The sequence below is a fragment of the Hippocampus bargibanti genome, linkage group LG18 (assembly GCF_051943395.1).
Source record: "Hippocampus bargibanti isolate YZ-2025 linkage group LG18, ASM5194339v1, whole genome shotgun sequence".
Classification (NCBI taxonomy): Eukaryota; Metazoa; Chordata; class Actinopteri; order Syngnathiformes; family Syngnathidae; genus Hippocampus; species Hippocampus bargibanti.
In genome coordinates this window covers 14,192,509-14,213,387 of record NC_142751.1, presented here as the reverse complement: position 1 = coordinate 14,213,387, position 20,879 = coordinate 14,192,509, and the positions used below count along the sequence as shown (strand labels likewise).

The window sequence follows — 20,879 nt, the reverse complement described above, 5'->3', positions numbered from 1 at the left end:
TGACGTAACTAGTCACGTGTCTTTATAAACTGAACACATTTTCATTGTGGAATTGTAACCGTTTTACGACGATCTCCATTCTTCATTTGAACATGATTGTCCACATTTATTTTTACGCAATTCGACTATTTAAACGAGCAGACATGAAAAAAAACGTGATATTATATAACACTTTCCATATTGCCATGTATTTGCATCAGCTGGCTACGACTACCAAATCAGTTATTTTGAATGAAGCCGATGCCTGAGTAGTTGCCGTTTTTTTAAATATATTTTATTTGTATTTTTGGGGGGGTGTTTGTTTTGTTTACACGATCTTTAAGGATGTTCGTTGTTTGTTCCGCCATTTTGTTTCACCTTTCAAGTACTAAAAGCTATATTTTACGTTTTAAGACTCGCGCTGAATATTCAGGAAGTCTTGTTTTCGAGTTGATGACGATGCCTGACGTGACGTCACGTCTGGAACGCCCCTGACCGAGAAAGTGACACACAATGCATTTTGGGTACTTTGTTTGGTCTGAAAACTTTGTGTTGATGGCGAAATTAGAAGGAAAACTACACAAATAACGCGTTGGTGAATTGTTGTGTGTTGCACCAAGACTACTATTTGATACTAGTTGACACAAATTCCCAGCGGACAAATCAGCCCATTTCCAACGGAGCTTGTGCGCCATCTTGTGCATTTTCTGGGACGCTACATTGGAGTCCTGACGGCTCGAATTGATATGGAAGGACTTCTTTAATCGATCGCAAACATTTATGCTTTCCTCTTCGGAACTCTTTGAATCATATTCATAACTGGATGAGTAACAAGAACGCACCTTCTCCGAATCTGAAGCCATTGTTTTGATTCGAGAGCAAGGCAAAGACGTCCTGGCGTGACGTCACGAACAAGGGGGCGGGACCTTCTGAAACTCGCCATCCCCGGGGTCATTTTGAAGTACAGTAAAGTCTCGTTATATCGATATTCAAGGGAGTCCGAAAAAATATCGATATAACCGGGACTATCGATATATCCAACCCTGTTTGCATGTAATTTTCTCCGTACGTGCATAGAAATAGTATCGATATAACCGGGACTATCGATATATCCGATATCGATATAACGAGACTTTACTGTAGTTTTGGGACATTTTAATTCATTTTTATTGGTGTTTTGCATTTGACTAAAAATATCAGCCTGCGTGTTTTGGGTATTTTAGATGCTATAAAACGTTTTTCTGATGTCAGTTAGGAAACAAAAAAAGGTGTCGGTTGTCCTTTAAAAGAGGTCGTCTTTATTATGAAAAAAAAAGCCTTTCATTCACTTAAAACATTGAACTTTTTTTTTTTTTTTTTAAAAGACCACACCAATGTCACGTGATGACATCACCAAGCAGCATTTTTGTTTTTTCCAATTTATGTTCTTTGTGGAAAAACAAACAAAAACATCTGTGAGACCCCTCCCCCACCCCCCTTTCAGTAGTAAGGTCCCACATTCTCATATCCGGCATAACTGGACCACTCCGGGAGGATTCCGTGTCCGCAGGTGAGGCTACCAAAAGCGTCCAAATGAATCCCAAAGCCAAAATGGCAATCGCCATCCCGCCGCCGCTTATCCTTGGACCAAAGGATGCGATAGTTATGCCCGTGGTTACTATCCCAGTACTCGGCGCCAGCTACCTGGTAGCAGACGGCGAACTCCACGTGGCGATGGGGCGCTAGTCGCCGGGGGAGGGCCAGGTTGAAACAGAAGGTATCGCAATACGCGCTCGGGTACGAGTCCTTAACGTAAGCGCACTCCACGTCCGAGTGGCTCTCCCAAGAGTCAAAGGTAACACGCAGCCGGACGCGCTTCTCAAAGGATAAGTTCTTGACTTTAACCGTTCCCGCCAGAGTCCGTTCCTTCAGGATGCAGTTTTCAAGACACACGCACTTCCTGTCCAGACTTTGGCGGAACAGGATGTAGTCGGACGCCGGTTGGGTAAAATCCAGAACGAGCTCGTCGTCGTCGTGGTCGTGGTTGAACGGCAGGAGGCGGACGCTGGGGGGAAGGTGGATGGCGTCCTTGAACTGGGAGAAGATCTTGACTCGAGTGAGGGGGAGGCCTCGGTGGTCCGCAAAGGTCACCTGCTTCTTGGTTTTCTTGGAGGTGTGGTCATGGTGGAGGGAGGCGGGGCTTCGGTCTTGGGGGCTGCTCCGGTAGGCAAAGTCTTCCTGTGACAGGAAGAGGCGCAGTGCCATGTCTGTCGGCATCTTGACAGCGCGTTGGCTAGCGCGCTATCTTAGCATCACCCTGAGAAACAAACCGGGGTCAAAAAGTGACCTTTCACATTATTAACTCTTGACAAACAAACATCATGTTCCATACATAGTTGGATAAATTAGGAAAGGGCGCTCGAAAAGAAGCTTTACGTTGTGTTATTCTGGGTTGAGTGAACGCTAGCGCGTATGGCTGCCGCTGCTCACCCACAGAAAAACGTATCCTGTCATTGTAAAGTGACCTTGAGAGTCAAGAAGTTAAAAATGTTCTTCTCAAGCTATCTAAAAAAAGATTTTACGCATGACAGCGATACCTCGGTTTACGAACTTTTCAGTTTACGAACGTTACATTTATGAACATTTTACCTTGGCATCCGAACTTTTTTCGTACACGGAGCTGCCTCAATGAGTGATGTGTCGTTCGCGAACGAGCCCGTTCTTCTAACAACAAAATGGCTGCCGACTTTTTTTCTCCTCTATTCCCCGCCCCCAGTCTTCACTTCAAGCCACGTGATTGGTCAAGAACGTAGCAGTGAGGGGAAGTGGTTTAATCATTAAAGAGACAGGCAGACAACAGAGAGAGAGTCACAAAATGGATAGAAAACAGTGATATTTGGACTCGTTTCAACTTTGATAGTTCAAAGGCAGAGTGTAGACTGCAAGGTTAAAATATCCCATCAATCAGCCCTCCACAAAATCCCATCAATCAGGTTCCACAAATAACCCGCACAAGCACTTGATGCAAAAAGTGATCAACCCAGCTAAACAGAACACAATTGATGAGGAACTAGGTAAAATTATAGCTGAGGAAGCACCTACAAGGGATCATTCCTCAAGATGGTGAAAGAAGAAGTCTACGTTCCTCATGAAGTGTTTAATGCTGATGAAAGCGGCCACTCCATTCCATCAAGCCATCAACGACCATCACAAAGGGAAATAAAACAACTTTATTATACAGTAGTTTATTTCTTTAATTATAATACCATAGCACATTTATTATACAGGAACGGATTATTCTCATTTTAATGGTTTCCTATGGGGAAATTAATTTTTGGAATACACACTTTTCGCCTTACACGCTCTGTCTGGGAACCAATTAAGTTCGTAAGCCAAGGTATCACTGTATTTTCCTTTTTTGCATCAAAAACTTGGTGTCACTTTAAGTCCGAAACCTGCAATCGATCTTCCCCAAAACCGACAAGCACAACTGGACTTTGATCATACACAAATACGCATACACATTTCGGTCATGATCGTTGACAAATATTCGGATATTTTAAATACTTCTATGAAGCATTTTAAACTCTTCAGACTAAAATTTGAAACTCTTCAACTTACCCATAAGTCAAACATGTGACAAAAGTGCAATCTTACCTGCGCGTCCGTCCGTGCCTCCGCTTTTCTTCACCCCCCCAAATGTCCTCTTACTCGGATCTCGCGGGAACGCTCATACCCGCGAGAAAACCACCCGCAGCTTTCGAGTCACTCGGGCGCCACGTGGACAACCCCAAAGGACCAATCGGGAGAGACCCGTACCCGAGTGATCGTGACGACAACTGCTTCCCCAAAGGGTCAAAGGTGAAGAGAACAGAGACTTTTAGTCAGGGATGTTTGGCCGTCACTAAAATAGGAATATTCAGCTAAGCTATTCAAGGTGTCCAAATATGGACAAAAAAGGACAGAAAATGTCCCCGTGTGCATTGGACTTCCTTTGAAATTCAATGGAATGAAATGTCAAGAGTTGCGTTGAGTTTGGTGTGCAGACAAGCGGTCAATATTTGCGTGCGGGTTGAAGTTCAAGAGAAGAAGGTCCACATTTCTTCTTGCCAAGTCGTCCTTGAACGCACCGCCCACCAGCTGCTGAAAATAGCCACAGGTGTCAATCATTACACAAATTACGCAAATTAACATACTGTCAAATGTCATTTTTCTACACTGCATAGCAACAGTAACCCACTTAGCCCAGCTAGCTATCTATTTGCTAGCTATTTGGTGTCTATTAGCTATCTGGCTATCTATTGGCTAACTGGTTAGCTCTCTATCTATTTAAGTTATTCCGGGTGGCTAACTAGTTAGCTTTCTATCTATTTAAGTTATTCCGGGTTTGAGTGAACGCTGGCGCGTGTGGCGGCCGCTGCTCACCCACAGAAAAACATACCCCGTGACTGTAAAGTGACCTTGAGAGTTGATGAATGACATTATTACTATTATTATTATTATTATTATTATTATGTATGGTAATTTGCCCAACTATATATTTTTTTTCGTCTGTATTTTTCCAGTATGGTAACGATATAATTAAAAATAAATAAATATAATTACAAATTCTGTTTCTATTTAAGTATTTAAGTTTCTATTTCTCCTCCTACGTTTACATTTTTGACTGTTTATCTTTTCAGGCCTGTCTGCTATCATGAGGCTAAATTTATGAAGATTGTTGTTTTTCTGACGCATATTTCATCATTGAGGATGTAAATTTTCTCTTAAAGGAATCAGGAAAGATCGACAGAAATAAAATACTGCAAAATATAAGCCTAAACTATAAAAAAAACTAATATATCAGACCTCGTCAGTGAGTAGTTTTGTCGGATTTATCTTGTTCGGTAGGTTGGAGGTGGACGTCCAGGCCAAAGCAATCGAGCGGAACACTCAATGGGACGTAGTACGCACGCGCGTCCAAGTGGCTCCTCCTTTCGATTGCTCAGGCGTGCGCGCTCCCCGACGCAAATATCAGGAAGTCGTCGATTTCGTCGGGCACCGGACCCCCGTGGTCCCCCCTGCGGAACTACAGCTGACCTCCGACCCGCCAATCGGCGGCGTCAAATTTCGGCGAGACGCTCGGACCCACGGCGGCCAGCGCGGCTAGCTCCTCGGCTAGCCCGGCTAGCTACTAGGCTAGCCCGGGCGTCCTCTCCCGAGTTGTCTTGATTTATTCGTGTGCAAAATGTCCGCCAAAGAGTATCAAGTGTCCACCACGGAACGGCCCATTAAAGGTGACCGCCGCATGTTTCCTTTCCGTCTTCTGCGACGGATTTGTTCGCGTAGCCTAGCTGCTAGCTGCAATCTACGCCCATTTTTGACGCAATGTGATGATGTCACGACACAGGCTGACACGCCTCAGTCACTTGTCTCGATACAGTTCGTGACATTAATGAACAACGATGAAAGCGTTTAGTTTTGAGTTATAATGTGAGAAATATCGCTTGTGTAATATGCTACAAGGTTTGTTCTAGGCCCAAAAAGTTTAGCTTCACATTTGGCACAAGAAATAAAGCAATTATTTCCTGTTGGGGTCACTGAATTTTAATTGTTTCCAAGTTGGCCTATATATTTAGTGATGGGAATTCCAGCTCTTTTCAGAGAGCTGGTTCTTTTGGCTCAGCTCACTAAATGACTCCCAAATGGCTCCTCAGTTTGTTTTTTTTTGTTGCTTAAATTAACTCCCAAAAATCATGTAAACTTGTATAAAAAAAACGAATTACTCATGTAAAAAATATCTGTGGTTACTCTGGTCTGTCACTAATTAGCACATATGACATATGAATATTATTCATATTAATTCATACCAACTAGTAAAACCACTTCTCCTCACTACTGTGTCTGTAATTACCCCTACGTCCTCTACCACGGATATTGACCAATCACGTGCGGCTTTAACTGAAGACTGGGGGCGGGGAATAGAGGACAAAAAAAAATCAGCTCCCATTTCCGGCTCCTTGTTAAGAACCGGCTCTCTTCGTTCATTTCAGAGATCCGGCTCTAAGAACCGGCTCGTTTGCGCACAACAAATCACTACTATATCTGGTCACTACTATATATTTAAAAGGAAGAGAAAAAAAAACAAAGAGGATAAGCGGGTGAACTGTGTGTGTATCCACGCAGCGGTGCCGTACCCTCCGGGAACCCGTCTATCGGTGTCGGAGCTTTACGTGGACGATCGCCCCAGCGTGGAAGTCCTGAAGGCGCACCTGCTGAAGGAAGGTCGGTTGGAGGAGGAGGCGGCCCTCCGTATCATCAACGAGGGCGCCGCTATCCTGCGCCAGGAGAAGTGCATGCTGGATGTGGACGCACCTGTCACAGGTGCGGACATGGCCCGTAACGTTCAGCACTGTACATTGATGCTAGTTGCTCTACTTTATTACTTTGGACACTGGATGTTATAATAATAATGATAATAATAATAATACATTTCATTTCTAAGCGCCTTTCAAAATTCTTAAGGTCACTTTACAGTCACAGAATAAGTTTTTTTCTGTGGGTGAGCAGCGGCAGCCACACGCGCCAGCGTTCACTCAACCCGGAAGCAACTCAAATAGATAGAAAGTTAGCGAGCTAGCCAACAGATAGCTAATAACTAGCTAGCTGGATGGCTAACCAGCTATATCGCTATATAGCTAATATACAGATAGCTTGCCAGTGTCTATTGTTCACGTGTTTGGTATCCTCGGGACAGGAAGCCATGAATCCATAAATCTGCTAACCAGTATTAGCATGTAGCCACACTGAATTAAACAGTTGGAAAAAAAGTCAAAAACTAGGGAAGAAACAATTCGCATTGTGGATTCGCCTGTTTTTAGAATGTTCGACACTGCATATTGACAGCTAGTTGCTCTAGTTTATTACTTTGGACACTTGATTTTTATGCCACATGGCTGTAATTAAACAGTTGAAAAAAGTTAAGAACTAGGGAAGAAGCAATTTGCATTTTGGACCCACATGTGTTTATAATGATCAACACTGCACATTGACGCTAGTTGCTCTAGTTTATTACTTTGGACACTGGATGTAAGATGAACTAGCGATAAAAAAACAACACTTAGCATTCTGGACCTGCATGTGTTTAGTGTGCGGCGACGTACACGGCCAGTTTTTCGACCTGATGAAGCTTTTCGAGGTGGGCGGTTCCCCCAGCAGCACCCGCTACCTCTTCTTGGGCGACTATGTGGACAGAGGTTACTTTAGCATCGAGGTAAGCGCTGACCAACCCTCATCTGCATCCACACTTCCTGTCATGTGACCTCCGGGGGTTGGTCTTCTCAGTGCGTCCTGTTCCTGTGGGCTCTGAAGATTAACCACCCGGATACGCTGTTCCTGCTCAGGGGCAACCACGAGTGTCGACACCTCACTGAGTATTTCACCTTTAAACACGAGTGTGAGTTTTCGTTGACTTCCATTAAAGGACAACCGACACCTCCGGACAAGTTGCGTCCATAATTTGTAAAATCGCTTCAAATGACTTCTACTGAGCGTATTTTACAAAGATTCCACCGCATATAGCTTGATGACGATTCCCTACGTGACATCACGGAAGGAACGCCCGTCACTTAGAAAGTGACACACAATGCATTTTGGGTACTTTTTAATCGTCTGAAAACACTGTTGATGGCAAAATTAGAAGGAAAATAACAAATAACGCGATGGTGAATCGTTATGTCGCAGCCAATTGCGGTAACACGCATAAAGAAGGTGTAAGTTGACACAAATTCCCAGCGGAATTTACGCAAGGAGCTAGCGTCGTAGCTAGCTTATCGATGTCAAACATTTATGCTTTCCTCTTCAGAACTCTTTAAATCATATTCATAACTGGATGAGTAACAAGAAAAGCATGTTCTCCGAATCTGAAGTTTCTGAAGCCGTCGATTTGATTCTGGAGCAAGGCAGTTTGTGAAGGAGTATCGTGGCGTGACATCACGAACAAATGGGCGGGACTCCAAGCTCATTTTGTGGCAGTTTTGGGAGACTCATTTTTATTGGTGTTTTGCATTTGACTAAAATATCAGCCTGTGTTTTGGATGCTATAAAACGTTTTTCTCAGGAGACAAAAAAATGCTGTCGCTTGTCCTTTAAATGTGATAACGTGAACGCTACTAACCTCGGCTATTTTCCTTTCGTGTACGTGCACAGGCAAGATGAAGTACTCGGATCGCGTGTATGAGGCGTGCATGGACTCTTTCGACTGCCTCCCTCTGGCGGCGCTGCTCAACCAACAGTTTTTGTGCGTCCACGGGGGCCTGAGTCCCGAGATCAGCAGTCTGGATGACATCCGCAAGGTTAGCGCGACGCATGCTAACTTCGGACCGCTAGCCCAATTTATAATAATATATTTCATTTATAAGCGCCTTTCAAAACTCTCAAGGTCACTTTACAGTCAGAGGCTTAGTTTTTTTTTGTGGGTGAGCAGCGACAGCCACATGTGCCAACGTTCACTCAACACGAAAGTAACTCAAATAGATAGAAAGCTAGCTCACTAGCTGATAGCTAATAACTAACTAGATAGATAGCTAGACAGTAAATAGAGAGATAGCTAGATATCAAATAGAGAGCTAGCTAGCCAGCGAGATAGCAATTAGAGAGCTATCTAGTTAGATAGCAACTAGAGAGCTAGCTAGCTAGATATCAAATAGAGAGCTAGCTAGCCAGCGAGATAGCAAATAGAGAGCTAGCTAGTTAGATAGCAAATAGAGAGCTAGCTAGCTAGCTAGATAGCCAGCTAGATAGCAAATAGAGAGCTAGCTAGGCAGCTAGAGAGCGAATAGAGAGCTAGCTAGCCAGCTGGATAGCAAATAGAGAGCTAGACAGATAGCTAGCCAGCTATATAGCAAATAGAGAGCTAGCAAACTAGACAGATAGCTAGCCACCTAGATAGCAAATAGAGAGCTAGCTAGCTAGATAGCAAAATGTAACACGCATTTGCTCCTTTTTGCGTGTAGCTGGAGCGCTTCAAGGAGCCCCCTGCTTTCGGGCCCATGTGTGACTTGTTGTGGTCCGACCCGGGCGAGGACTACGGCTCCGAGAAGAACCAGGACCACTTTAGCCACAACAGCGTGAGGGGTTGCTCCTACTTCTACAGGTAGCATAGCGCATACTTTCCACACGGAAAGTGGGCGGAGCCTTAACCTCCTCGCTTTTTGTGCGTAGCTACGCCGCCGTCTGCGATTTCCTGATGAACAACAACCTGCTGTCAATCATACGGGCGCATGAGGCTCAGGATGCTGGGTAAGTGATGTAAAAAAAAAAAAAAAATCAAAATGGCCGTCTCTACGCTAATGTGCGTTAACGCTCGTGTACGTTAGTTACCGCATGTACAGGAAGAGTCAGACGACGGGGTTTCCCTCCCTCATCACCATCTTCTCCGCTCCCAACTACTTGGACGTGTACAATAACAAAGGTATAAAACGCACACAGGGCGTGACCAGCAGGTTTGTGGCCCAAAAACGGCAATGTCCATGATAGTAAAGAAAACCAAATGTGTGTGTGTTTTTTTTTTTTTTTTTTTTTGGTATGGATCAGCGGCGGTTTTGAAGTACGAGAACAACGTGATGAACATCCGTCAGTTTAATTGCTCGCCGCATCCGTACTGGCTGCCCAATTTCATGGATGTTTTCACGTGGTCGCTGCCCTTCGTGGGAGAGAAAGGTCAGAGAAAGGTCGCGTCCGATCACAGCGGTTCAAATTGCATCATGTCGGATTAAGATCACGCATGTCACATTTGATCTTTTACTAATTAATTCATTCACTGCCAGATGATGTGCAAAAATGTGTCCACTCTAGTGCCAGGGTTTTTGTCATTTTCACTCAAATTGCAGGAGCCAAATAAATTTGTAATAATAATAATAATACATTTAATTTCTAAGCGCCTTTCAAAACATTAGGCCACTTTACAATGACAGGATCAGTTTTTCTGTGGGTGAGCAGCGGCAGCCATACGCGCCAACGTTCACTCAACCCAGAATAACTCAACGTGAAACTTCTTTTAGAGCACCCTTTCCTAATTTGTCCAACTATGTATGGAACTCAAATAGATAGAAAGCTAGCTAACTAACAAATAGCCAACAGATAGCCAGCTAGACAGTTACCTCACTAGCTAGGTAGCCATATAGCTAATAAATAGCCAGCTACATAGCTAGCTAGCTAGCCAGATAGCAAATAGATAGCCAGCTAGGCAGCTAGCTAATAGATAGCAAATGGAGAGCAAATAGATAGCTAGATATAGCAAATATATAAGTAACTCGGATAGAAAGCTAGCTAGCTAATAGATAGCTAACAGATAGCTATATAGCGCTTTAACAACAGCTCAAGATGGAACAAGACGATAACATGGACATAAGCCAAATGCTGCACCGTTGTAGAAGGTAAAAAAATTGCCAGACATCAGACCGGCGCTTTATCGGCACCCCTAGCAAGAAAAACCAAAACCCGAATGGCGCTATCTATAAGTCATGTTTTTCAATTCCGCAGTGACGGAGATGCTGGTCAACGTGTTAAACATCTGCTCCGACGACGAGCTCATGACCGACGCCGACGACCCGGGAGAAGGTGACCTTTCAAACTCGGGAATGACCTCCGAATCGCGGGCCCGACCTTTAACCTTGCCAGCATCTACACTTCCTGTTGCAGGCGGTGCGCCCGCTGTTCGGAAAGAAGTCATCAGGAACAAGATCAGGGCTATCGGGAAGATGGCCCGAGTGTTCTCTGTACTCAGGTTGGTCTGTTGATTATGCTAGCTAGCGCCTGATTGGTTCCGCGCCTTGACGTGCGAGTATTTTTTTGATTAGCTATCCATGTTAGCGCTTTGTTAAAGCGCTAAATAAATACATAAAAATATTTATGCATATTTATGCATAATATGCATCATACATCCAATTAATTTTTGGACAATTTGAAATAAAAAAATGGAGACTCACAATCAAATGTTATTCATTAGATAACTATTAGCCATCTATTAGCTAGCTAGCTTTCTATCTATTTGAGTTACTTCCGGGTTGAGTGAACGCTGGCGCGTTTAGCTGCCACTGCTTACCCACACAAAAAACTTATCTTGTAATAATGGTAATACATTTCATTTATAAGCGCCTTTCAAAACTCTCAAGGTCACTTTACAGTCACAGATAAGTTTTTTTGTGGGTGAGCAGCGGTAGCCACACGCGTCAGCGTTCACTCAACCCGGAATAACTCAAATGAATAAAAAGCTAGCTAGCCAATAATAGCTAATAGATCCAGCTAGCTAGCCAATTGATAGCCAGATAAACAGCTAGCTAGCTAATAGATAGCTAGTGACTGTAAAGTAACATTGAGTTTTGAAAGGCATTTAGAAATGAAATGTATTATTATTATATAAATCAATGTATTGTATTGTATTCCACTTAATTCCTGTTCCTGCGACTGCTCAATGCGCGCTAATGTTAGCAATAGTTGGCGCTAAAATGGCTTTGCGCCAACTCGACATTAGCAATTGCGCCTGTTTAGTTAATGTGTATTCAATTAGCGCATTAGCATCCGAGTTGATTTTTTTTTTTTTTTTTGCTCCTCAATTTACATCCTGGTTCTTGTTCTAGAGAGGAGAACGAGAGCGTGCTGCAGCTGAAAGGGTTAACGCCGTCTGGAACGTTGCCATTAGGAGCCTTGTCGGGAGGACGGCGTACGCTGCAGAGCGGTGAGACGTCGTTCGCCTATCTTGCACGATATTAACTACTAACGTTCAAATCGAAAGCTAACGCTATCAGGGCTAACATCACTTTTGTTAGCACTCTGACCATAACTCATTCACTGCCATTCACTAATTTATTCGGGAATTAGAAATATGATGTAGAACGCCATTCCCCAATTAGTTTGGGTTTTGTTCTTGCTTGGGTGTTGATAAAGCGCTGGCCAGACCTCTGCCGATGTTTTTTTTCCCTTCCCCAAGGGGGCAGTATTTCCATTTTGTTCCAGCTTCAGCTGTTGTTCAAGCGCTATATAAACCAATATACGGGTAACATCCGACTTACGACCGAGTTCTGTTCCGACCAAACGGTTGAAAGTCAAAATGGTCGTAAGTTGAAATACATTCAAAATGTTAAATAGAGACTCGGAGGATAGATGAGTCGCAAACTCCCCCCCTGTGGTGCCATCACACAGTGGATTGCTGTGCGAGTGTGTAACATGCTGGCTGGCCAAAATTGTCGTACGTGTTAGCGCTAGGTGTAGAATTAAATTAAAAAAAAAAAAAAAAAATCAGGTCTGGAGGTCGTGGTTGTAACTATGGGTGGTCGTAAGTCGAGCTGGTCGTAAGTCGGGTGTTACGTGTATTTAGTTTTTCTACTTCTTTCTTTCCTTTCTTCTTCCTTTCATAACTTTGCCTCTGTGAAATGTGTATGTATTGCATTGTACTATGGACAGCCGCCCTCATTTCAAGATCATATAACTCCAGACACATATCATTTAGGAATTAACTCTTTTTTTTCTGATGATTTCGTACGCTGGATTGAATGTTTATGTCGTCCTAAAACTCAATATTCTGCTCGTCCTGGCATTGGAGTGAAAATGACAAATATATCGTATATAAATCAATATGTATTGTATTTTGGACAGCCGCCCCACTTTCAAGCTCAGATAACTCCAGATCCATATAATTTAGGAATTAACTTTTTTTTTCTGATGAAAGAAGAGAGTTTACAGTTTCTAACACTGAATTGAATGTTTATGTAGTGCTAAATTTATGTGGGTCCTGCAATTTGAGTGACAATGACAACAACCCTGGCACTAGAGCGGACACATTTTTTTGCACATAGTCTGGCAGTGAATGAGTTAACTTTTTTTGGGCTCTATTTTCGTCACCGAGCGCGTCTAACCTTGGACTCGTCTTCCTTTTTCCGCAGCCACGGAAGAGGCGGAGGGAGCTCGAGGTAAGAACGCCGCTAATTTTCGGGTTGTCTGTCAAATGGCGAAGAAAAGGCGTCAAATTTCAACGGACGGACGGACAGACGGACGGCGTTACCTGACGCGAGCGTTTCTGCCCACTAGGTGGCGACGACTTTAAGCCGCCTCACAGGATCCAAAGTTTTGAGGAGGCGCGAGGCCTGGACCGCATCAACGAAAGGATGCCGCCGAGACGAGACACGACGCCACCGCGTCGCGATAATGGAACGGATGAGGCTTAGAGCCTCATCCGTGGGGGGGGCGGTCTTTCCTGTCCTCTGACCTCACTTCCTCTTTGTCGTCCACATCCCGGACGGTGCTGATGGGACTTTTTGTTTTGTTTACATCCTCAATAAACAAAGCGAAATGACTTTTGTTGACTTTTATTCCCGTGATGACATCATCATTTTGTACCTGATGACATCACAGCTTGGACATGCGCCCCATCATCTTCTCCAGCTTCATGGCGAGCGCCATGTCGCCTTTGATGCGAAGTTTCCCGGACATGAACGCCAGCGTCGGCTTCAGCTTCCCTGTAGGGAGAGGGGGGGACGTGTTACCATGGAAACCGGTCAGTCAACCTCGTCACGACGTAAAACGGTTGCCTTGGAAACTGACTATGAATCAGTGTGGGGAACATGTGACCATAGGAAACATGTTACCATGGAAACCAGTTAAAGTGTCAGGTCGATAGAAGTGACTGTTGCCATGGAAACCGATCAGCCAACCTTAGCATTTTGTCACCACGTAAACCGGTTACCCTGGAAACCGACTGTGGATCAATATGTTACCATAGAAACGGGCTCCAGTGGGGAACAAGTGACCATAGGAAACATGTTACCATGGAAACCAGTTAAAGTCTGTCGGGTCGATAGAAAGTAGCTGTTGCCATGGAAACCGGCCAGTCAACCATCGCATTTTGTCACCACGTAAACCGATTGCCCTGGTGACCGACTGTGGATCAATGCGTTACTATAGAAACGGGCTACAGTGGGAACATGTGACCACTGTTGCGCCGATGGAAATGTTACCACGGAAACCAGTTAAAGCTTTGAGGATAAAAAAAGCGCCATGGAAGTGTTGCCATGGAAACCCTTACCTGCAAACATTTTGCTGAAGTCAGCCGAGTCCATCGTCATGACGACGTCGGGCTTGTCTTGCGGCTGGCCCCGTCCTGTACTGCCCGCACCGCTCTTCAAGTCCAGGAACCAAACACCCTCATGCTCTCCTGATAGTTAAAAAAAAAAAAAAAAAAAATCACATTTTATTTACAAAAAAATGAATAAACCGGTAAGACACGCCCCTTTTTTTACACAGTTAATGGCATGCGACCTTGAGCTCACCCGAAAGGTCAAACTGGTAGAGCGCCTTGGTGGATTTGACCAGATCTTCATTGAGGACGCCTTTGATCACTTCAAACGTGCCTTCGATGGGCCCGCCGGAAGAAGGCGTGGCCGACGAGGACGGTGGCTTGAAAGTGGGCGTCGCCCCTTGGAAGAAAAAAAAAAAAAACTCTCTGTCAGATGTCAATCAAAGTGGGGGGTCAACCTATGGTGGAAAAGTCTTACCGTGTTGTTCCATCTGCTGGGCCAGCACCTCAGGAGCATCGTCCAGGAAGAAGTCGGGCAGAAGCGGGTGACCTGCGGACCAATCACAAAGCAGCGTGAGACGACAGCGTGCGACTCTACGTACACGCGTGTGCGTGAGCGTATGACCTGGCTGGACGGCGTACTGATCCATATCTCGCACCCCTTCCTCCTTCAGAATGTCCTCGTCCACCACAAAGTGTCCCGTGTACGTTTTGGGCCGGGTCAAGACGGCGTAGGCGGCGTCCGCCATGATGTCCACCGTACGACACTGCTTGGCTACGCCCGCGCCGCCCAACATATCCATGGCGGCCGTTTGAATCGCTAGTGGGGGCAAAATAGCAACTCCTGTTAGCGTACGAGCGCTGAAGCTCGCTAACGCCGAGCGAGCGAGCGAGCGTCACTCACCGGTTCGGGGCCAAAGGGCGTTGACGGCGATTTGACCTCTGAACTCTTCCGCCATCCCCAGGACGCACATGGACATGCCGTACTTGGCCATGGTGTACGCTGAAAGCGCACGTGCGTGCATGTGACATCATCAGGATTCGCGTTATGCTAGCTGTGTGGCTTTCTTAATAATAATAATAGATAGCGAGCTAAATAGCTAATAGATAGCAAATAGATATATAGCCAGCTAGATAGCTAGTAAGTAAATAGATAGCTACCAATGTAGCCATGTATATATCAAGCTTCTTGAGTCTGTTGCTATGGTAACCAGTGTTTATTTCGCTCACGCAACCTCCGTATAGGTCTCAAGGTCATCCTTGTCAGTGTTACCGGTGTTGCTAAAGTTAGCCAGGTTTGCTACTCTGTACCGTAGCGCAATCGCCATGGTTACATTTCCACTATGATGCTAACCCTGGTTGACCTCCGTGTCGATGTTCATGTCGGTTGCCGTGGGTTACCTGTGTGGTTCTTGAACCAGATGGGATTGAGGTTGAGAGGCGGCGACAAGTTGAGGATGTGAGGAGACGAACTCTTGAGCAGATGCGGGATGACCAACTTGGACCTAGCGCACGGACGCATACGTGCACACGCGTTACGTCGCGGCCACGCGTGTTTCAACCGTGATACAACCCACCCACTCTTACTTGTTAGGGTTACTTGTTAGAGTGTCTTGTTGAAGTTACTTGTTAGGATTAGGGCTATTTGCTAGGGTTACTAGTTAGGGTTACTATGTATGATTGCTGGTTATGTGATTACTAGTTGGGATTACTGGTTATGGGATTACTAGTTATGGGATTACTAGTTAGGGTTGCTTGTTATGCTTGCTTGTTAGGGTTACTAGTTGGGGTTACCAGTTAGGGTTACTAGTTAGGGTTACTGGTTAGGGTTAGTAGTTAGGGTTACTAGTTATGGTTATTAGTTATGGTTACTAGTTAGGATTACTAGTTGGATTTACTAGTTTGGATTGCTAGTTAGGATCACTAGTTAGGGTCCTGGTTAGGGTCACTGGTTATGATTACTGATTATGGTTTTACTAGTTATGATTGCTGGTTATGTGATTACTAGTTGGGATTACTGGTTATGTGGTTACTAGTTGGGATTACTGGTTATGGGATTACTAGTTAGGGTTGCTTGTTATGTTTGCTTGTTAGGGTTACCAGTTAGGGTTACTAGTTAGGGTTACTAGTTAGGGTTACTAGTTATGGTTACTAGTTATGGTTACTAGTTGGGCTTACTAGTTTGGATTGCTAGTTAGGATTACTAGTTAAGGTCACTAGTTAGGGTCCTGGTTAGGGTCACTGGTTATGATTACTGATTATGGGTTTACTAGTTATGATTGTTGGTTATGGGATTACTAGTTGGATTACTCATTATGGGATTATTAGTTGGGATTGCTAGTTACTGTTGCTTGTTAGGGTTACTTGTTAGGGTTGCTGGCTAATGTTACTTGTTAGGGTTACTTGTTAGTCTAGAGAGTTTTTTTTTTAATCATGATAATAGTGCAGCAAATTCCTTGTGTGTTCTACATACTTGGCCAATAAAAATGAGTCTGATTCTGTTTCACGCGTGTTGGTTCGTACGTCATGTATGTTCCTCTCAGGTTGATTCCCAGCATGAGGTCCACTTTCTTCATGGGCGTTTCCAAAGTTCCCGTCAAGTTGATGGCGCTGGCGTTGTTCACCAGGATGTCGATGCCTGGTGATGGAGGACGAAAAAAGTGATGATGATCGCTTTCTAGCCGCGATTTATCGGGCTGGATGGTGAGTCGGCCATTTTGTCAAAATCCGCATTTGCCCAATGCCAACCTCCAAACTTGGCCACGGCTTTCTGAACGGCGTCTTCAACTTGTTTCTCGTCTCGGATGTCCACCACGCACGGTAGCGCTTTCCCGCCCGCATCCTCCACTGGAACAAAAAGCCAAAGGTCATCATATTGGCGTGTTAGCATGTTAGCATGCGCGCACATACGCACCCTCCTGCGCGGCGGTGTAGATGGTGCCAGGGAGTTTCGGGTGAGCTTGCGCCGTCTTGGCGGCGATGACCACGTTGGCGCCGTCTCTGGCGGCTTTCAGGGCGATGGATTTGCCGATGCCGCGGCTGGCCCCCGTGATGAACAGGGTGCGGCCCGCCAACTTCCTGCTCACAACACAACAACACTCCAATGGCAATCATTGCCTCAATAGACGCGAGAAACCAGTACAGTGATACCTCGGTTTACGAACCCCTTGGCTTATGAACTTTTCGGTTTACGAACGTCAAATTTGTGAACGTTTTACCTTGGCATACAAACTATTGGTCGTGATTGGTCAAGAACGCAGCAGTGAGGGGAGGTAGTTTAAACATTCAAGAGACTGGCAGACGACAGAGAGAGACAAAATGGATAGAAAACAGTGACATTTGGACTTGTTTCAACTTTGATAGTCCAAAGGCAGAGTATAGACTGCAAGGTTAAAACTCCCATCAATCAGGCTCCACAAATAACCCGCACAAGCCATCTGTACACTTGATGCAAAAAGCTATCAACCCAGCTAAATAGAACACAAATGATGAAGAACAAGGTAAAATTATTGCAGAGAAAGCATCTACAAGGGATCATTCCTCAAGATGGTGAAAGAAGAAGGCTACGTTCTTCATCAAGTGTTTAATGCTGATGAAACTGGCCATCCCATTCCATCAACGACCATCACAAAGGTAAATAAAATGACTTTATTCTAAAGTAAAATTTATTTCTTTAATTATAATACCATAGCACATTTATTATACATAAAATAAGGTATATTTTGTGTAGTTTTAAAGCTGAGGAAAGTAAAAAATGAAGTTTTATGGAGACCTGGGAACGGATTATTCTCATTTGAATGGTTTCCTATGGGGGAATTAATTTTTGGGATACACACTTTTCGCCTTACACACTCTGTCCGGGAACCAATTAAGTTCGTAAGCCAAGGTATCACTGTACTGGCAATATTAAAGGCACACTTTTTTTTCTTCGAGCTCTTTCGGTGACCCGGGAGAGTCTGATTTATTTCCAGAGGAAAAGCTAAATCTGGATTCAAATGCATTTACACTTGGTACTCACTTTTGTTGACAGCACAATGTCTCAATGGAACTTCACCGTGTTTAATTAGACATTTAAGCTCCACTAATTCCGTTTGCAGACGTCAAAGAGTCCTACTGCGATTTATTTTGTTTCTCGTATCAACTAGATATGGTGGCCTGGCATAGATTAGCGTCTATCTAGTGCGTTGTTGGTCTATGTGTGCCCTGATGCTAGCTGGCAACCAGTGCAAAATGACGATTACTCACATGTGACCCCCAAATGAGCCTAATTAGGACTAACCTGACGCTAACAAGGAAAATCGAATGATTCGGTGCTAATGTTTAGCAAAGGCATCACAATAATGTCCATTACAAACGAGCATACATAACTAAAGAAGCGCTTTTTTAATGTTATTTAACGACGCGTTACTAAAGAGGTTGTTGGCGAACTCACCCGCTGTTTGGAAGCATGACCAGTCCGAAAAAAAGACTACCACAGCAAGAATAAAGCAAAATTAAAGGAAGAGGGGGGAAAAGGCACTTTTATTGTCGTCCACCTTTCACCCACTGAAGGAAACCGGAAGAGCCTCGCAATGACCGGCTCCTCTTCCGGTCCACTGCCAAAGATCTTCGTGAGACGATGGAACGTCACACATGTTGGAAAACAACTCAATACTTTTACAAAATGGGAATAAAACATCTGGGATTTAATCGGAATGTAATTTTTTTCACATTTTATTTGTGACGTTATGATTTTAAATCCCGTCTGCGGCCTTTCTGTGTCTAGTGTTATCGCAAAATCCAAATATACGTTAGCATAGCATATTAGCTTCACGGTATATACAGATGATCGACTAGCGAAACAAGAACTCGCACTCACACAAAAATCAAAGAGTTCCTTTTTTTTAAATATACAATTTTATTGTTCTTGTGTGAATAAAACGTTGCAGTCTGATTGGTCGATGAGCAGAAATGTGAAACATCTGATTGGACGACAGCCTCGCGGGTTCATCCGACATCACGATGCGATGTCATCACCGAAGCCTGTCAATTAATGCTAATTGCTAATGCTATGCTAAAAGCCATTATTAACATTTGGTTGAGTGTGTTGTGAATTTCATCATGCCGCCCTAACAATACTCGGAAAGGTGCCTTGTGCGCTAAAGCAGTGGTGTCCAAACTGTGGTTTGAGGGCCACATACAGAAACAGAAGGGTCCAAGAGCCACTTTTAATTAAAGTTCATCACCTAAGCACCTAATTGTTTATCATTTTCAAGTTAATTTGAGAAACTGTTAGCTAATTCTGTTAAATGTTTTGGGGTTGAAATGTGAATTATTTATCCTCACTATATTTTGTGAGGTCATTTCGGCTAGCTGTTGGCTATCTAACATATTTATGCCTAAAAAAAAGCCCTACTGTGCTTTGGTCCTCTGAAATATATAGGTAACATCCAATTTACGACCGAGTTCCGTTCCGACCAAACGGTCGTAATTCAAAATGGTCGAAAATCCTTTCAAATTGTTGAATAGAGACTCGGAGGGTAAATGACTCACAAACTCCCCCTCTTAAAATGTTAAAAAATAGGTTGTGGTCGTAAGTAGGGGTGGTCGTAAGTCGAACAGGTCGTAAGTCTGATGTTACGTGTATTCGCTATCCATTAGCTAGATAGCTAGCTTTCTATCCATTTTAGTTTCTTCGGGGTTGGGTGAACGCTAACGCATGTGGCTGCCGCTGCTCACCCTCAGGAAAAACTATCCTGTGACTGTAAAGTGACCTTGAGAGTATTTCTCAACGCACTTACGGAAAACTCGCTGTCTTTTGTTAGTTGACATGAAATGATATGACATAACACTGAAGGCGGTCACAAGAAACAGACTTTGTCACATGCACGCTCATAACACTGCTTGATGTCATGGTCGGAAAACAAAAATAGTTGTTAGCGCCGCATCGTGATGGAGAGGCGTTTCCACGGCAACCGGGAGTACCACAGGGCTCCGCTGTCATCCCACTGTTTCTTCATTTAACGTTAGCACCAAAATGAACATAAATAGTCATACAAAAAAATATACACACACACACACACACGGGAGTCTCTGCGACTAAACGTCCAGGATTTCCTCGGCGGTCCCGCCGCATCGGAGCCGGTACCGGCCGGTCCGCCAGCTGATGGTGGGATCCCAAAGCGCCGAAAGGAAGATCTGCACCGCCATGGATTCGCGGATGAACCACGCCACGGCAAAGTCCAGTTTGGAGAAGCTCGGCGGTCCGCCCTACCCATCAAAGTACAAACATGTTGAATGAACACACACACAAACAAAAAAAAAAGCTGTGACGGCCATTTTTTTTTCATTTCACTCAGTCAGCGCAATGTCCAAAATAAACAACAAAAACAATTTCAGCTCTTCATAACCAATAATTCAATAAGAGCTGATGTTTTCATTGAAAACTTTCCATTAGCTAGCTGGCTAGCTGTTGTCTATCTGGCCGGCTAGGTATCAGCTATCTGGCCGGCTAGCTTCTGGCTATCAGGCCGGCTAGCTTTTGGCTATCAGGCCGGCTAGCTTTTGGCTATCAGGCCGGCTAGGTTTTGGCTATCTGGCCGGCTAGCTTCTGGCTATCTGGCTGGCTCGCTGTTGGCTATCTGGCTGGCTCGCTGTTGGCTATCTGGGTGGCTCGCTGTTGGCTATCTGGCCGGCTAGCTGTTGGCTATCCGGCCGGCTAGCTGTTGGCTATCCGGCTGGCTAGCTGTTGGCTATCCGGCTGGCTAGCTGTTGGCTATCCGGCTGGCTAGCTGTTGGCTATCTGGCTAGCTAGCTGTTGGCTATCCGGCTGGCTAGCTGTTGGCTATCCGGCTGGCTAGCTGTTGGCTATCCGGCTGGCTAGCTGTTGGCT

At 44.5% G+C, this 20,879-nt stretch overlaps 4 protein-coding genes across 7 annotated transcripts in view; 1 reads left to right on the top strand and 3 right to left on the bottom strand.

Moving 5' to 3' along the window:
• Window positions 1–1,250: 1,250 nt before the first annotated feature.
• On the bottom strand, window positions 1,251–4,947 carry ppp1r3b (protein phosphatase 1, regulatory subunit 3B). 2 transcript variants are annotated; one of them, XM_089020165.1, is made up of 3 exons: window positions 4,807–4,947; window positions 3,616–4,101; window positions 1,251–2,275 (listed from the first exon to the last, which is right to left on the bottom strand). In XM_089020165.1, exon 3 carries the CDS (start codon window positions 2,233–2,235, stop codon window positions 1,459–1,461), a length of 777 nt encoding a protein of 258 aa, XP_088876291.1. In that variant the 5' UTR covers window positions 2,236–2,275; window positions 3,616–4,101; window positions 4,807–4,947; the 3' UTR covers window positions 1,251–1,458. The 2 variants fall into 2 exon arrangements, with proteins under 2 accessions (XP_088876291.1, XP_088876292.1); XM_089020166.1 differs by having other exon boundaries at window positions 3,616–4,098.
• LOC148884813 (serine/threonine-protein phosphatase 2B catalytic subunit gamma isoform-like) lies at window positions 4,944–13,288 on the top strand. 2 transcript variants are annotated; one of them, XM_089020162.1, is made up of 14 exons: window positions 4,949–5,234; window positions 6,124–6,321; window positions 7,086–7,210; window positions 7,282–7,393; window positions 8,146–8,291; window positions 8,952–9,091; window positions 9,160–9,237; window positions 9,315–9,409; window positions 9,532–9,657; window positions 10,480–10,557; window positions 10,639–10,723; window positions 11,577–11,674; window positions 12,879–12,905; window positions 13,024–13,288. In XM_089020162.1, exons 1-14 carry the CDS (start codon window positions 5,186–5,188, stop codon window positions 13,158–13,160), a joined length of 1,494 nt encoding a protein of 497 aa, XP_088876288.1. In that variant the 5' UTR covers window positions 4,949–5,185; the 3' UTR covers window positions 13,161–13,288. The 2 variants fall into 2 exon arrangements, with proteins under 2 accessions (XP_088876287.1, XP_088876288.1); XM_089020161.1 differs by having other exon boundaries at window positions 4,944–5,234; window positions 10,480–10,723.
• hsdl2 (hydroxysteroid dehydrogenase like 2) lies at window positions 13,286–18,582 on the bottom strand. Of its 2 annotated transcripts, XM_089020164.1 has the most exons (11): window positions 18,441–18,582; window positions 16,923–17,086; window positions 16,757–16,855; window positions 16,532–16,646; window positions 15,410–15,513; window positions 14,913–15,011; window positions 14,634–14,828; window positions 14,487–14,558; window positions 14,262–14,408; window positions 14,018–14,146; window positions 13,286–13,451 (listed from the first exon to the last, which is right to left on the bottom strand). In XM_089020164.1, the coding sequence occupies exons 1-11, from the start codon at window positions 18,455–18,457 to the stop codon at window positions 13,342–13,344; spliced, it is 1,251 nt and encodes a 416-aa protein (XP_088876290.1). In that variant the 5' UTR covers window positions 18,458–18,582; the 3' UTR covers window positions 13,286–13,341. The 2 variants fall into 2 exon arrangements, with proteins under 2 accessions (XP_088876290.1, XP_088876289.1); XM_089020163.1 differs by having other exon boundaries at window positions 14,487–14,828; window positions 18,441–18,472.
• Window positions 18,583–18,863: 281 nt separating this feature from the next.
• The window catches only part of ugcg (UDP-glucose ceramide glucosyltransferase), a 9,041-nt gene continuing 7,025 nt past the window's right edge, over window positions 18,864–20,879 (bottom strand). Inside the window, exon 10 of the mRNA XM_089020524.1 lies at window positions 18,864–20,257. Coding sequence (XP_088876650.1) covers window positions 20,087–20,257 — 171 coding nt within the window. The 3' untranslated portion in view covers window positions 18,864–20,086. The remainder of the gene's footprint in view (window positions 20,258–20,879) is intronic.

Bases quoted from the DNA above. Each gene is read 5' to 3' on its own strand.
- ppp1r3b (XM_089020165.1), bottom strand. From the start codon at position 2,235: ATGCCGACAGACATGGCACTGCGCCTCTTCCTGTCACAGGAAGACTTT.
- LOC148884813 (XM_089020161.1), top strand. From the start codon at position 5,186: ATGTCCGCCAAAGAGTATCAAGTGTCCACCACGGAACGGCCCATTAAA. The intron at 9,092-9,159 runs GTAGCATAGCGC...TTTTGTGCGTAG, and splicing joins GGTTGCTCCTACTTCTACAG to CTACGCCGCCGTCTGCGATT. The intron at 10,724-11,576 runs GTTGGTCTGTTG...TTCTTGTTCTAG, and splicing joins CGAGTGTTCTCTGTACTCAG to AGAGGAGAACGAGAGCGTGC.
- hsdl2 (XM_089020163.1), bottom strand. The intron at 15,514-16,531 runs GTACGAACCAAC...TCCGTGCGCTAG, and splicing joins CTGAGAGGAACATACATGAC to GTCCAAGTTGGTCATCCCGC. The intron at 14,147-14,261 runs GTGAGCTCAAGG...TTTAACTATCAG, and splicing joins CTACCAGTTTGACCTTTCGG to GAGAGCATGAGGGTGTTTGG.